General features: G+C 36.7%; 1 protein-coding gene across 7 annotated transcripts in view; it reads left to right on the top strand.

Moving 5' to 3' along the window:
* LOC107568067 (RNA binding protein fox-1 homolog 1-like) overlaps positions 1 to 14,929 on the top strand; it is a 280,788-nt gene that overhangs the window by 229,395 nt on the left and 36,464 nt on the right. For all 7 annotated transcript variants that reach the window (XM_016253945.1, XM_016253914.1, XM_016253925.1 and 4 more), the window contains 2 exons: positions 2,216 to 2,458; positions 13,618 to 13,761. In XM_016253945.1, the coding sequence (XP_016109431.1) occupies positions 2,216 to 2,458; positions 13,618 to 13,761 (387 nt within the window). The remainder of the gene's footprint in view (positions 1 to 2,215; positions 2,459 to 13,617; positions 13,762 to 14,929) is intronic.

Raw genomic sequence — 14,929 nt, 5'->3', positions numbered from 1 at the left:
TACTGAAAAGTGCAAAAATGACAAAAAAAATTTGTAAAATATAAAGTTAAGTAGAAATAAAAAAACTGAAACTAATAAAAATTTAAAAAGATACACATACTCACCTTATTAAAACAAACTAAAATTAAAATAAACACAGAAAAGCTAATTCAAAATATGAATAAATTCTATAATAGTATATAAATAATACCAAAATAACACTGACCTCTGAAAAATTGAATTTTCCAGTGTGCTGTACAGAATAAAAACACACCATCTGGTTATACAAAACCCAGACAAATAAAGCTATCATCACCTGAAGTTTTAACAAATAGTATCCCCATCAAATCCACACAGCTGTTTAGATGAATGTATTTTTCATGAAACATTCCTCATTATCTGTGTTTCCGTGCATCACATGACCCAAGCCTGTTGTGTGTTTTCACTCTTCTAATCTGTCATTGTTTATTGATAGCAAGCGCTAATTCAGCCGGCTTTTTGGTCTCTTGGGCGCAGCATGCAAAGTGGCGGTTTAGCGTTGATTTGGTGCGCAGGGTAGAGAGATGTCTCCACGCGTAAGTGGATAATCTGGGTGCTGGGAGGTGGATGAATTGGTCCTGATCAAATAAGAAAGCTCTTCCTGAGATAAAGGTCTGATAGTGTGTTGTGTACAGAACGCATTTGTCTGTGGGTGTGCTTGTTCATTTGTTGTCGGTCCGGTGCATGCTAACACTCTAATTTAATTGGCCCAGCTGTACGAGTGAACTTGTGTCTGAAGCCGAGCGTGTGCTTAGCTAATGGTTTACAAACAGAGGGCACGACTGATGCGAGATGTAGCGTGTGCATATGTGGTCATATAAAGACCAAAAGTATGTGGAAACCCCCTTATAATGAGCATGTTTGATGCATAAAGCCATGCATACAAGCATGTCTGACCTCTTGTGTCTTAATGAGAGCAAATCCCATGATGCAGTCTCAGGGTGAAATAGGGATGAAGCCGAAAAATAACTTCAAAACGACAATGAATTTTACTGAATAATAGTAAAAAAAAAACACAAAAGTGAATATTTAAAGTGATATTTTCAGAAGCATATTTAAAATTATGACGGATTATTGAGTCTAAAGCCCATATGGCTAAACTGTAAATGTCTTAAATTCATCTGTGCACAGTGTGATTTCAAGTTCTAATTGTATGGTGTCTTTTTATTACCAAAAATAACATTAAACAAAGATACTATGTTATTCATGTTTTTAGTATATGTAAATATTAGTGCTGTCAAACTATTAATTGTGATTAATCGCATCCAAAATAAAAGTTTTTGTTTACAAAATATGTGTGTGTGTGTGCTGTGTATCTTTATTTTGTATATATAAATACACACACATGCATTTAAGAAAAATATGTTATGTTCATATATTAAATACATTTATATATAATATAAATTATGTGAATATAAATATATAGATGTAAATATTTTCTAAATATATACTGTATGTGTGTGTATTTATATATACATAATAAATATACACAGTACACACACATACAGTATATTATGTAAACAAAAAGGTATTTTGGATGCGATTCATTTGTGATTAATCATTTGACAGCACTAGTAAATATCTCTGTTAATATTTTAAATGTTGTAAGCGAGATTAACATGTTTCTGTAGTTTCTGCAAAGATGTTTTAGAATCAGTGTTTTAGTACAAATCTTTTAAGTGAACAAATTATGAATGAAAGAGGGAAAAAATGTTGAATCTGCTTTGTTGTCATTTTTAGGATGTCTAAATGCTCTTTTTGAGTCTCTTTTTTTAATGAAGGATTTTAAGACTTGCCTTTTTTATGAATCGATTAAATCGATATGAGTCAAATGATTCAATGATTTACTTGTGCATATCTGTGGCATAAAAAATACCTGTTACTGTAAACTGTCACAATCTCCTGGTTTAACTATGTAACCTGCATGAAGGGTCAGTGAACGTACCTGAAAGAATCATTTTGGTGGGTTAAAAAAGCTAAGATGAATCAAAATCCCCACAACTCACATGAAGCATATTTATAAACAATAAAGTTGGCAAAAATAGCTACTGTAGCAGCTAAAAGGGCACCAAATGTCCAGTGTTTTGAAATGAATTGCAGATATGGATGGGCTGTTCAGGTGTCCACATACTTTTGGTCATTTAGTGAATTATTCTAATTTGGCACTAACATTTTGCTGTGTTTCTCTGTTTTTCAGGGTAATCAAGACGCCCCAGCACCCCCAGAAACCATGGCCCAGCCTTACCCATCGGCCCAGTTCGCTCCCCCTCAGAACGGCATTCCTGCTGAGTACACGCCGTCCCACCCTCACCCGACTCCAGACTACTCGGGCCAGACCCCCGTGGCAGAGCACACGCTGAACATGTACCCCCCTGCCCAGACGCACAGTGAGCCCAGCGGACCAGACAACAGCATACAGGCGGTCTCCGGCACAGCCACAGTAAGCTCCCATCTCTCTCTCTCTCTATATCTCGGACTCTTCTTGATGGCGTTGCTCGTCACGGTTCAGGTTTTGTGGATTGTGCTGTGGATTGAGGTGCCCTCCGTGATCTGCCCTCCAAGGACATCAGTGCTGTAGCCTGCCTTAATATTTCATATGCTTCAGGGATTTCCATGAATAATTGACCATCTTTGTGTTATTTCACCAACTCTGAGTACAAAGTGCTCTCTGTGAATTTAGTTTGGTGAGGTTTTCCCTCCTAGTTTTTAATATAATTTTAAGAGCGTTTTCTGTCCCAAAATGGTAAGATGGATGCATGGTAACAGAAAGTTGCTGGAGAGTTTGGTTTATTAAAGAAATAGTTCTCCCAAAAATCTAATGTTATTATTTTCTCACCTTCGTGTCATGAGCTGTAAATTAGCAGTGAATAATGACTTACATTTTGGTCTGTTCCCCCACCAAAGTTATTATTTGGCTTCAGAAAATTGTCTGTTTGTTAAATTGGGGATTTGTGGACTCGGTGATCCATTTAGAATTGAGTTAGACTCTTAGGGTAAGATGCCGCAAGAGGGATGTAGTTATACTGGTGTGTGTGTGTCTCTTTTTTGATAAATATTGTAATTTATGAGTTTTTATAATAATGGATTTCAAATTTCACTACTCATCATAACCTATAGGTCAGCTGAATGGAATCATTCATTGTGAATTGTTAGTTTATTGAAATTATGACAATGTCTTTATTTTAAAAAAAAAATAAATAAATAAATTATAGGCCCGTCTTTAATTCATAGAATTATATAGTGTTCAGATGTATTTTTTGACTGTGATTCTGTGAGTTGAAATAAAAAAATTAATTTTCACAGGATATGTAATTTAATATTTTACATTAAAAGCATAAAAACATAAAAATAATATATATTTTTTTATATATATTCTGTAACAATCAGATGACAGCTGGGATGAGCCTGGGGGGTTTCTTACCCCATGGTAGAGGGGCAATATGGCCCATTTTCATGATTGTCATGACTTTGAATTGTGCAATATAAAATAAATTAGCAAACATTTGCTTTTATTTCACCTAATTTTATGTGAGACTTTTTCATCCCCACATGTGAACTACATTTATGATAGTTTGACGGAGCCTTTGTGCTTTTAGAGCTTAACAAAAGTGGTCACTTTGTCATACGGCACAAGCTGTGCAATGGTTCTTCTTTTGTGCTGCATTGGGAAAAAAAATAGAATTCAGGTTTGGAACGACATGGGGTTGAGAAAATAGTCAAATAAATTTAATTGAGAGGGAACCATTCATTAGAAAGTGCAAAAATTTACAAATTTTTAGGATAAACTCCTGATGTATTCCATAATTAGACTATTTGTTCAACAGACAGAATGTTTAAACCGTTTCACTGATTCGAAGGAAAATGTGAGCTTTCTTGCGACCAGCGGCCAGATTTTCATTGCCTATCCTACCTTAGTGTTCAAATTTCTTTTTTAGTGCCAGAGCAGAAAGGAGCAAAACCACTTCTGGAAAAGCCATTATTTTCCCCCCTGCCTCTCTCCTTCTCCCTCTGTCTCCCGCTCTCTCTATCTCTATCTCTTTCCTTCACTTCCCGAGCCTAGTGTTATGGAGAGAAAGCCAAACTTTACAGACATCCAAAGCTATGACCTCATCTGGCTAGAGCTGTTTTTAGATCCAAGTCATTCCTCACAACTGATCCTTCATCTGCAAACAAAAGAGGCCTAGACTGTGATACTTCCCCTGTTGCCATCTTTTCTTTAGTTTGTTGGAGTAGCTAATAACCAATCAGTCCCCAGAGGGACGTTTTTATACCATAATAGATTTTTTTAGAGTGCCGTGGATTCCCGCCATATTCTCAGTGGCCAGTGTGTGTGAGAGCTTGTGGTGGATTTCTGAAATGCATATGGAACATATGAAGGGCATTCTGAAGGGCATTTACTTTCCACAAGCAACCTATAATATAGTATTTAAGTAGCACTTTACAATAAGTTTGTATTTGTTCACATTAGTTCACATTAGAAATGTTCATTACACTAATACAAATACATATACACAGTTCAAAAGTTTGGAGTCAGCTATTTAATACAACTTTTTAATACATAGGGCAGTTACATCTATAATCTCATCTTTTGCCACAATAACACAAGGAAATTTAATTATTAATAATAATAATACTATTACAATTCATGAAACTATGGATTTAACTTACCTCTGTACCTGTTTAAATGATCACATCCATACATTTATAGCCTATGAGTTTGTTATATATTTTTTCTTTTTCTTTTCTTTTTTTTTTTTGTATAAGTCATAACGTCAAGTTGTTGCTGTTAATCTATGTTTCGTCCAGCTTAATAAAGAAAAAGAAAGAAAAAAAAAGTTTGGAGTCAGTAGCAGTTTTATTTTTCATTTATTTATTACATTTTTATTATTAATATTTTTATATTAAGCAGCACAAGCTTTTCAATATTTGGTAATAATAGGAACATTTCTTGTGCACCAAATTAGCATATTCACATGATCGTGTGACACTGAAGACGGACGAAAATTCTGTATTTCCATCACACAAATAAATGACATACTAAAATTAATATATTCACATTGAAAACAGTTATTTTAGAATATAGTAATATTTCAGATAAAGGCCTTTTTAAAAACATTAAAAAGTCTTGCAGACCCCAAACTTTAAACAGTAGTGTATACTGAAACATTTTGAATATTTGAAGTTATATAAATTCACATTTCTTTAGAATTAACAATGAACAATGTTTTATTTATAAATTAACATTATCCTAAATAGATTAATGCTGGAAAGAAATGTTCCTTGTTAGTTCATCATACCTATTGAAGTAGCTAATGAATAAAGTGAAACAAAATGTTTATTGTGTCAGTACATTTATCTTAAAGGGGTCATAGGATGCTACATGCACTTTTACAAGTTGTTTGAACTGAAATGCGTGTTGGGAGTGTGTGTACACAACCACCCTACAATGATAAAAACCCCCCCAGTGTTTTTTTTTTAAATCTGGTTAAATGTTTTATTATTTTCCCCTTCCCAAAATCGACCCGTATTCAGATGCCTTTCTGTGTGATGTCACACAGACAGGCCCCTCCCACTATAGTTTGATTGACAGTAGCGTTTCAGCACAGACTGGACTGGCGTCTTACCTTAGACCCGCCCTGAGTGAGCTGTCGTCAGTCCTCCATTGTTTCACCGCCGGAGCAGATGTAGACAAGAATGACTCCTAAGCGATTGAGGTGTTCTGTTGTTGGATGTAATAATGAACATAGCAGTCGTCTTTTACTCCCGACATCTGAGCCGCTGAAGACGGAAGAAGTGAGAATAATGTTTTGTAATGAATCTTTGCAAATCGCCTTTCCTAATAATGTGCTAATTAGCAAGTTTCACGATGAATTACTAAAGTAAACAGTCTCTCTGAGAGCAGCTCGGAAGAGAGGGGCGGGGTCACCAGAGCTCATTAACATTTAAAAGAAAATGCTACAAAACAGGCTTGCTCTGAAAAGAGCTGTTTTTGACAGGGTAAAAAAGGTGTTTTTTACACTACCATTGAGAAATTTTAACCAAACCATGTTACAGACTTTTCATTAAGACCCGAAAGAATCATATCATCTTGTGGAAAATGGGCATCCTATGAACCCTTTAACATACTTTTCAGTAACCAAGTCACATCTATATCTACGTTAGTGATTATTTTTTAACTGCTTAAAAAATAACTACAGTAATACAGCAGGGGAAAAAAATGTAATAATTTTCTGCTGCCAGCAGTTTCGTTATGGCTGTTATTATTAATTGTCACCTTCTTTTCAGGACATTAGTCATCACATTCTCAGTAAACACCACGGGTGTAATGATGGTCACAGACGCAGGGGTGGACCTTTAATTTAACCATCCTGAGTGGTTGTTAAAACCGGCCCACTCACAGATAATTTCAAGTTCATTTAGTTTCGGACAATACAGAAAGTGGTGACGTCCGAGTGGGTGAATTGTTCACTCTGTAATTAGCCCATCCATTGCCGCCAGTTTGACCCATTTCAAGCCGGTTTGCAGGCAGTGTGTGAACATGATAGCCAGGCATTATCTCATTGACTATAATCAGCCCATCAAAGTGACGCAGGTACTGCTTCCTCTGTTGGATATAGTGTCGCTTCAGAAAGATGAGTGATTTATTTGATCTCATATTTAAAACATATTTTCTCATCCAAATGTTTTCTGAAAAGGACGCTGTTTGATTAATCTGTGTAGATGTCAGCTCAGTGTGTCGGCTGACTCCTGTCTCTTCCCCCATGTGTTCCTGAGAGAAATGGCCCCATCCTCATCCAGCCAGAGTGAGAGCTGCCTTTCCTTGAGGGAGGACATGTGTGGAATGGGCCATACCCGCAAGAGGGCAGACATCTTGTAGAATGGCCCCCTTATGGTGCAGCTTTTGGGGGTCGATACAAAACAGGCTTGCTCTGAAAAGAGCTGTTTTTGACAGGGTAAAAAAGGTGTTTTTTACACTACCATTGAGAAATTTTAACCAAACCATGTTACAGACTTTTCATTAAGACCCGAAAGAATCATATCATCTTGTGGAAAATGGGCATCCTATGAACCCTTTAACATACTTTTCAGTAACCAAGTCACATCTATATCTACGTTAGTGATTATTTTTTAACTGCTTAAAAAATAACTACAGTAATACAGCAGGGGAAAAAAATGTAATAATTTTCTGCTGCCAGCAGTTTCGTTATGGCTGTTATTATTAATTGTCACCTTCTTTTCAGGACATTAGTCATCACATTCTCAGTAAACACCACGGGTGTAATGATGGTCACAGACGCAGGGGTGGACCTTTAATTTAACCATCCTGAGTGGTTGTTAAAACCGGCCCACTCACAGATCATTTCAAGTTCATTTAGTTTCGGACAATACAGAAAGTGGTGACGTCCGAGTGGGTGAATTGTTCACTCTGTAATTAGCCCATCCATTGCCGCCAGTTTGACCCATTTCAAGCCGGTTTGCAGGCAGTGTGTGAACATGATAGCCAGGCATTATCTCATTGACTATAATCAGCCCATCAAAGTGACGCAGGTACTGCTTCCTCTGTTGGATATAGTGTCGCTTCAGAAAGATGAGTGATTTATTTGATCTCATATTTAAAACATATTTTCTCATCCAAATGTTTTCTGAAAAGGACGCTGTTTGATTAATCTGTGTAGATGTCAGCTCAGTGTGTCGGCTGACTCCTGTCTCTTCCCCCATGTGTTCCTGAGAGAAATGGCCCCATCCTCATCCAGCCAGAGTGAGAGCTGCCTTTCCTTGAGGGAGGACATGTGTGGAATGGGCCATACCCGCAAGAGGGCAGACATCTTGTAGAATGGCCCCCTTATGGTGCAGCTTTTGGGGGTCGACAGATGGTTGTAGACTCACAAGTGATGGTGGAGTTTGACTTGGACTGCTACTGCGTTTCATCCCAGTAATGTAGCTCTGCTGAAAAAAGCTTCATCGTTGATGTACGCTGTCTCCGTGATTCAGGAAACCCTCAGCGTTGTACCTCTGCACTATTGTACAGTTGTTTGTGCGTGCGAACATCTTCACAAATGAGCGTGCAACACCCTGAAGCACTGACCGCTGTGGCTTCGGTTTGTTTATCTTCCACAAATGCTTGGTTTTTGCTTTCCTGCTCATGTAAAGTCAACAGTGCAGCAAAATATGCGTTTGTTATAATGAACGACTATTAATGAATCTTTTGATACCAAAAAAGATTAACTGGAAGCCTTTTTTGTGTTTGTTATTGTTTTTCCCGCCATATTGGAGTCCTCTGCCAGTGAGAAGAATGCTGCACAGATGGCACGCTATGTAAACTGTCAGCCATATGCATGCTATACACACATTTACACACACACACACACACAGAGGCTGTATTTTTACCTGGCACACATCCCAGAATTGATCCAAGAAAGGAATGAAAAATGTTCTTCTCCTTTTAGCTAGGTTAACTATGTAGCTGGCCATAGTCCAATGTATACAGGTGCATCTCAATAAATTAGAATGTCGTGGAAAAGTTCATTTATTTCAGTAATTCAACTCAAATTGTGAAACTCGTGTATTAAATAAATTCAATGCACACAGACTGAAGTCTTTGGTCTTTGGTCTTTTAATTGTGATGATTTTGGCTCACATTTAACAAAAACCCACCAATTCACTATCTCAACAAATTAGAATATGGTGACATGCCAATCGGCTAATCAACTCAAAACACCTGCAAAGGTTTCCTGAGCCTTCAAAATGGTCTCTCAGTTTGGTTCACTACGCTACACAATCATGGGGAAGACTGCTGATCTTACAGTTGTCCAGAAGACAATCATTGACACCCTTCACAAGGAGGGTAAGCCACAAACATTCATTGCCAAAGAAGCTGGCTGTTCACAGAGTGCTGTATCCAAGCATGTTAACAGAAAGTTGAGTGGAAGGAAAAAGTGTGGAAGAAAAACATGCACAACCAACCGAGAGAACCGCAGCCTTATGAGGGCATAAAATGTATAGGGAAAAATGTGTGTATATACACTACCCCAAAAGGTTTTAAACAGTAAGATTTTTTATGTTTTTAAATAAGTCTCTTCTGATCACCAAGCCTGCATTTATTTGATCAGCAAAAACAGTAAATTTTTAAAATGTTTACTATTTGAATATGTTTTTTTATGTAATTTATTCCTGTGATTTCAAAGCTGAATTATTAGCATCATTACTCCAGTCACATGATCCTTCAGAGATCATTCTAATATTCTGATTTGCTGTTTAAAAACATTTATTATTATTATTATTATTATGTTGAAAACAGCTGAGTAGATTTTTTCAGGTTTCTTTGATGAATAGAAAGTTCAAAAGAACAGCATTTATCTGAAATAGAAATCTTCTGTAACACTATAAATGTCTTTATCATCACTTTTGATCAGTTTAAAGCATCCTTGCTAAATAAAAGTATTAATTTCTATAACCCCCCCCCCCCCCTTTTTTTTTTATAAATTAGTGACTCCAAGCTATTGAATGGTATAGTGAATAATGTTACAAAAGCTTTTTATTTCAGATAAATGCTGATCTTTGGATCTTTCTATTCATCAAAGAATCCAGAAAAAAGTGTACTCAACTGTTTTAAATATTGGTATTATAATAATAATAATAAAATTCTTGAACAGCAAATCGATATATTAGAATGATTTCTGAAGGATCATGTGACACTGAAGACTGGAGTAATGATGCTGAAAATTCAGCATTGCATCACAGGAATAAATTACATTTTAAAATATATTCAAATTGAAAGCAGTTCTTTTAAGTAGCAAAATATTTCACAATATTGCCGCTTTTACTGTATTTTGGATCAAATAAATGCAGGCTTGGTGAGCAGAAGAGAATTGTTTATAAACGTTAAAAATCTTACTGTTCAAAAACTTTTGACTGGTGTATATTTCCCTATATATATATATATATGCCTTTTGAGGAAAATTTCCAGTGCGGGGAATGTGGAATAATTGCATCAGCCGTCATTGATTCATGGGGGAGTTTTTGTTTAATTATGTGTTTGAAAGGAGCATGATGGGCATGAAGAAAATTGCATTAGCCTACTAAATATACATTGCATAAAACTATACAGGGATTTATTTATTTATTTATTTATACGTGTGTGTGTGTGTGAACCTTTCCTAATGCTCTTTTCACATAACATAGTTAAACAAAAACTCCCTCCTGGATCAATGACGGCTGATGCAATTATTCCACACTCCCCGCACTGGAAAAATTCCTTGAAAAGGAAATCCTAATGCTCTTTTCACATAACATAGTTAAACAAAAACTCCCTCCTGGATCAATGACGGCTGATGCTATTATTCCACACTCCCCGCACTGGAAAAATTCCTTGAAAAGGAAAATATTTTACTGGCACTTGACGCTCCAAGTCCTCCCTGTGCTTTGTTATGTTATCTTTTTCTGTCCAGCACTGCTATATGTGTGTCCGTGTGGGCTCTTACACTCCAGCGGCTGTGTGTTTTTGTGTGTGTGTGTGTGTGCTCAGAGCACACACCGTCAGCCCTGTCACTGTTTGCCGTTTAGCACTCTGTGTGAGATCAATGAATGGTAAACACTCACAACTCTGTGAGTCCCCAATCAGTAATTGAGTAGGTCTTCTGAGCTGATCCGTTGTCCTCCCTCACATCCCTGTCCTTATCGCTCCATCTTTCCCTCACATTTCCTTCCCACAGGGAGCAAGACAATCTCGGGCTCCCTTTTTTTTAGACCGCTGGAATCGATCACAATTGGAAGTATTATATTGTTTGAATTATAAAAGCAGGATTTTGATGCTTGGATATTTCAGCACTCGCTGTGAATGCAATTCAAAATGCATTTCGCTTCTGCCGCCGGCCTCTATTTTAGTCCTATAGATTTATTCCTTTTCCCCCGTCTCATCCCATCACCCCGAGATCAGTCACCGTGGCCTCCAGCTCCCCACGGCATCAATCGATTAATTGATTTCGGAATCAATTAATTGAGCCATTAAGGCAGCCGTATGCACAGAGCATGAAATGAGATCTTTAAAATGGCACATATGGCCGCCGACCATGCTGTGCCTCAACCTAAAGACCCGCTGCATTCCTTCCTATAAATTTATTGAAAGAGCAGTAAATGAAAAAGCATATTCCCAATTATAACACCCCAGTTGTCTCTTCCGCAGAGGCCCGCTTGCCTCACAACGCCATTAAACCCAGCCTCTCGCAATAGGAAAAGTGCAATTTTGTTAAAGCAATAAAGACGGCGCACATCTTGTCAGTTTTACATTGGATGGTTTACTACACTGCTTTAGCGTTTTATCTTCCGTTTTTCTTTGTTCTCTGCCTTGAGGAGTGGGTGTTCTTTTGTTTATGACTTGTAATAACACAAGACAGATTTTTTTTCCCTTCCACTTCTGCAGCCTTTCATGTATTGAAAGACTAGTATTTTTCAAGAGCTCTCTCTTATGTTTTTCCCCCCACCTTTGCGTTTCAGTCGGGTGAGTATATCATGCCGCTTGTACAAACATTATGATGACACGATATTCATATTTACGGTCCCAGTGAGCCGTTCTTTATTCTTCATTTGAGCTTTGCTTTTTTCACTCTTTCTGTTGTCGCTTTTGTCGGAGTCGCCCTGAGCACTGCCTGATTTAAATAACAGTGCCAAACGCGCACAGACGCACGGTCCGTTCCGTTGCCAGTAATTCCAGTGAAGCTTGCTTTAACAGTCCTGAGCATCTGTAATGTCAGAGAGACAGTTGTTACATTGGGACTCAGTCATTCTTTTGTTCCAGACAATATGATTTTCAGAGCGCTTGAAGCATGACAGGACAGCTGCAGCAAGCAGAAAGTTGAAAAAATATCTCTGGGCATAACTGCAGGCTCGACGCAGAGCCTCCGCTCCCCTTTCTCAAGCGCCACAAAGGAAAATAAATGCACATATATTCACATACATACAACACACATAATGGGTGAATTACATTCAAGTGAGCACCACTATGGCCTCACTCCAAAGGGCAGAACACTTGAAGTCAAGTTTGGTGTAGTGAGAATGCACATTCATGAGAGCAGAATCATTCATTGTGAATGAATCATTCTTTTGAACTGGATCTTTTTAATGAATAAATTGATTCAGTTCTCAAAATTGACCTGAAGGATTCATTTATGAATTCTTAAATGATTAATTCTCAAGTTCAACTCACTGATTCACATCTGGTTAACATCTCACTGAAGGAGAATATTAGAGTATTATATAGAATATTATATTCTACTTATTATACAGTAAATTATAATGTAATTTTAATAATATTATTAGTGAATAACGGCTTACATTTTTATCTGTTCATCACACATAAAGTAAGACTTTAAAAGACTTCAAATGTACACTGCCATTCAAAAGTTTGGGAAATTAACTTTTGGGAAAGGGCACATTAAATTGATTAAAAGTAAAGACTTTGTTAAAAATAAATAAAAAAAATTGTGTATAATTTAATTAAAGAATCCTTTAAGCAATGTCACATTTTCTGTTTTCAGCATTGATAATAAGAAAAATGTTTATTAGAATGATTTCTGAAGGATCACTGACACTGAAGACACTGAAGACTGGAGTAATGATGCTAGTAATGATAAAAATTCAGCTTTGCATCACAGGAATTAATTACATTTTAAAACATATTAAAATAGAAAACAGATATTTTAAAGTTTAATAATATTTCATAATAGTACAGTTTTTACTATTCTTTTTTTTTCAAACAGATTAAGTCTTGTTGAGCATAAGAGAATTCTTTAAAACTCTTTGTAAGGATGCTTCATTAAAAGCTTCATTATTAAAAAAATGATTCATTTGAAAGTATGATTTGGAACAACATGAGAGCGAGTAAACGGTAGCAGAATTGTAATTTTTGGTTGAACTGTCCCTTTAGGGGCACAAAAATGCCATTTGGAAGTCGCCCACTGACACACAAACGTACACATGGGAGAAAAATAGAAAGCAAAGTCTCTCGCTGAAATACTCTCTCTAGCTAAGTCATACAAATACAGTGAGACAGAGAAACACACACACACTCAGGGCTAGGCCGCTTTCTCTCCCAGGCAGCAGTCCAGACTGAGAGGCACACAGTCGAAAGGAGCAGCCAGCAGTCATGCGTGGCCAGAGAGAGTGAGAGAAAGCAAGATATAGTGAAGCAGCCATGCCATATTTCACCCACGGCCCCGACCCCAGCACACACTGCATTACAAACTACGCCTCAAACGTGCGTGTGTGTGTGTGTGTGTGTGTGTGTGTGTGCTCTCTACATATGGTTTTCATATCTGCCTGAGAAAGGGAGGCAGAAACAGGTGGTATAAGTTTTCACCAGTTATATTGTTAAAACAAGGCTTTGCGTCTGGCACCCCGGGAACGCCTGGAGGTGCAGGCACGCCAGACTATACCTCCTGACTGCAGTGCCACGATGGACCAAGTCGAAAAACATATCAGTGGTGCGGTCAACACCTGTGTACAAAGACAGCTGCTTTTCTGCAACTGTTTCTTTATAGTTGGCGCATCAAAATTTGCCAGACTTACTGATATTCCCTGATTTCTTTTCCTTTTTTCCCACAGCAGACAGACGATTCAGCACAGACAGACAGCCAACAGCAAACACAGTCATCTGAAAACACAGAAAACAAAACACAGCCCAAGAGGCTCCACGTCTCCAACATCCCCTTCAGGTTCAGAGATCCAGACCTCAGGCAAATGTTTGGCGTAAGTACCTGTTATATCTCTTTCTTTCTATTACTTTTATGGCATACAGCATACAGTGGCCACGCCAGCACAAGTGTAGCTAGGGTCTGAGGTGTGTGCTAACACACTGTTCCCCTGCTTGTCGGATGGTATTTGAAGATTGGGTAATATCTGGGATCTGGGTCAGCACCTTGTTTTGGTTCTTAGCTTCTTAAAGGAAGCAGCAGGGTTGCTTCACTGGTGTAACAGGGCATAACAGAATGATTTATTTGAATACAGAATGTATGTGTATATATGAATGCATATATAATATATATGTAGTATATAGTATGTGTGTGTGTGTGTGTGTGTGTGTGTGTGTGTGTGTGTGTGTGTATGTATGTATGTATGGATAGATAGATAGATAGATGGAAGGATATATTAATATGAGAAACATGAACAAGAAATATTAATTTTCAGGCAAAATGAAAAGTTTCTTTCTTTAACCAAGTTGACTCCACATGCAGAGTCAAAGCATATGTAATGTGCTCTTAGTAATAGTGAATATAATAATCCTATTAATGACAAGTGAGATATTGTACATTGTAACTAGCAGCAATAATGGCAACAGTACTCTTTTTCTTTTTTTAAGTGTTTGTTCAACTTCTTCAATGTCACAGCAGTTGCATTTATTAAGCAGCAAATCCGCATATTAGAATGATTAGAATTATTTTTAAATGTATAAAAATACAAAACAGTTATTTGTATATATATAGACAGTTATAGACTTTATAGTTATTTTAACAGATATATTTCACAATGCCACAATTTTACTGTATTTTTAATCAAAAATTATTTTGTTAAACAAAAGAAATGTCTTAAAAAAAATATACTATATATATATTTTTTTTTTTTATAAGAATTTTTGAGTGAAAGAAAGAAAGAAATACTAATATTCCACAAATTGATCTAATGTGACAATATTTTTTTTTTAAAGTGTTACAGTACATTTCTATTATAAAAATACAATTTGTTCTTCATGTTTATTAAACAATCCTGAGAAAATGATCACTGTTTCCACATAAATATTAAGTGGCACAACTGTTTCCAACATTGATAATAATAAAAAAATATATATATATGTATATATATATATATATATATATATATATATATATATATATATATATTTATAAAACAAAAAACACAC

This window comes from Sinocyclocheilus grahami, unplaced genomic scaffold (genome assembly GCF_001515645.1).
Source record: "Sinocyclocheilus grahami isolate Dianchi unplaced genomic scaffold, SAMN03320097.WGS_v1.1 scaffold27.1, whole genome shotgun sequence".
Taxonomy (NCBI): Eukaryota; Metazoa; Chordata; class Actinopteri; order Cypriniformes; family Cyprinidae; genus Sinocyclocheilus; species Sinocyclocheilus grahami.
This window is presented reverse-complemented; position numbering and strand designations above follow the sequence as displayed.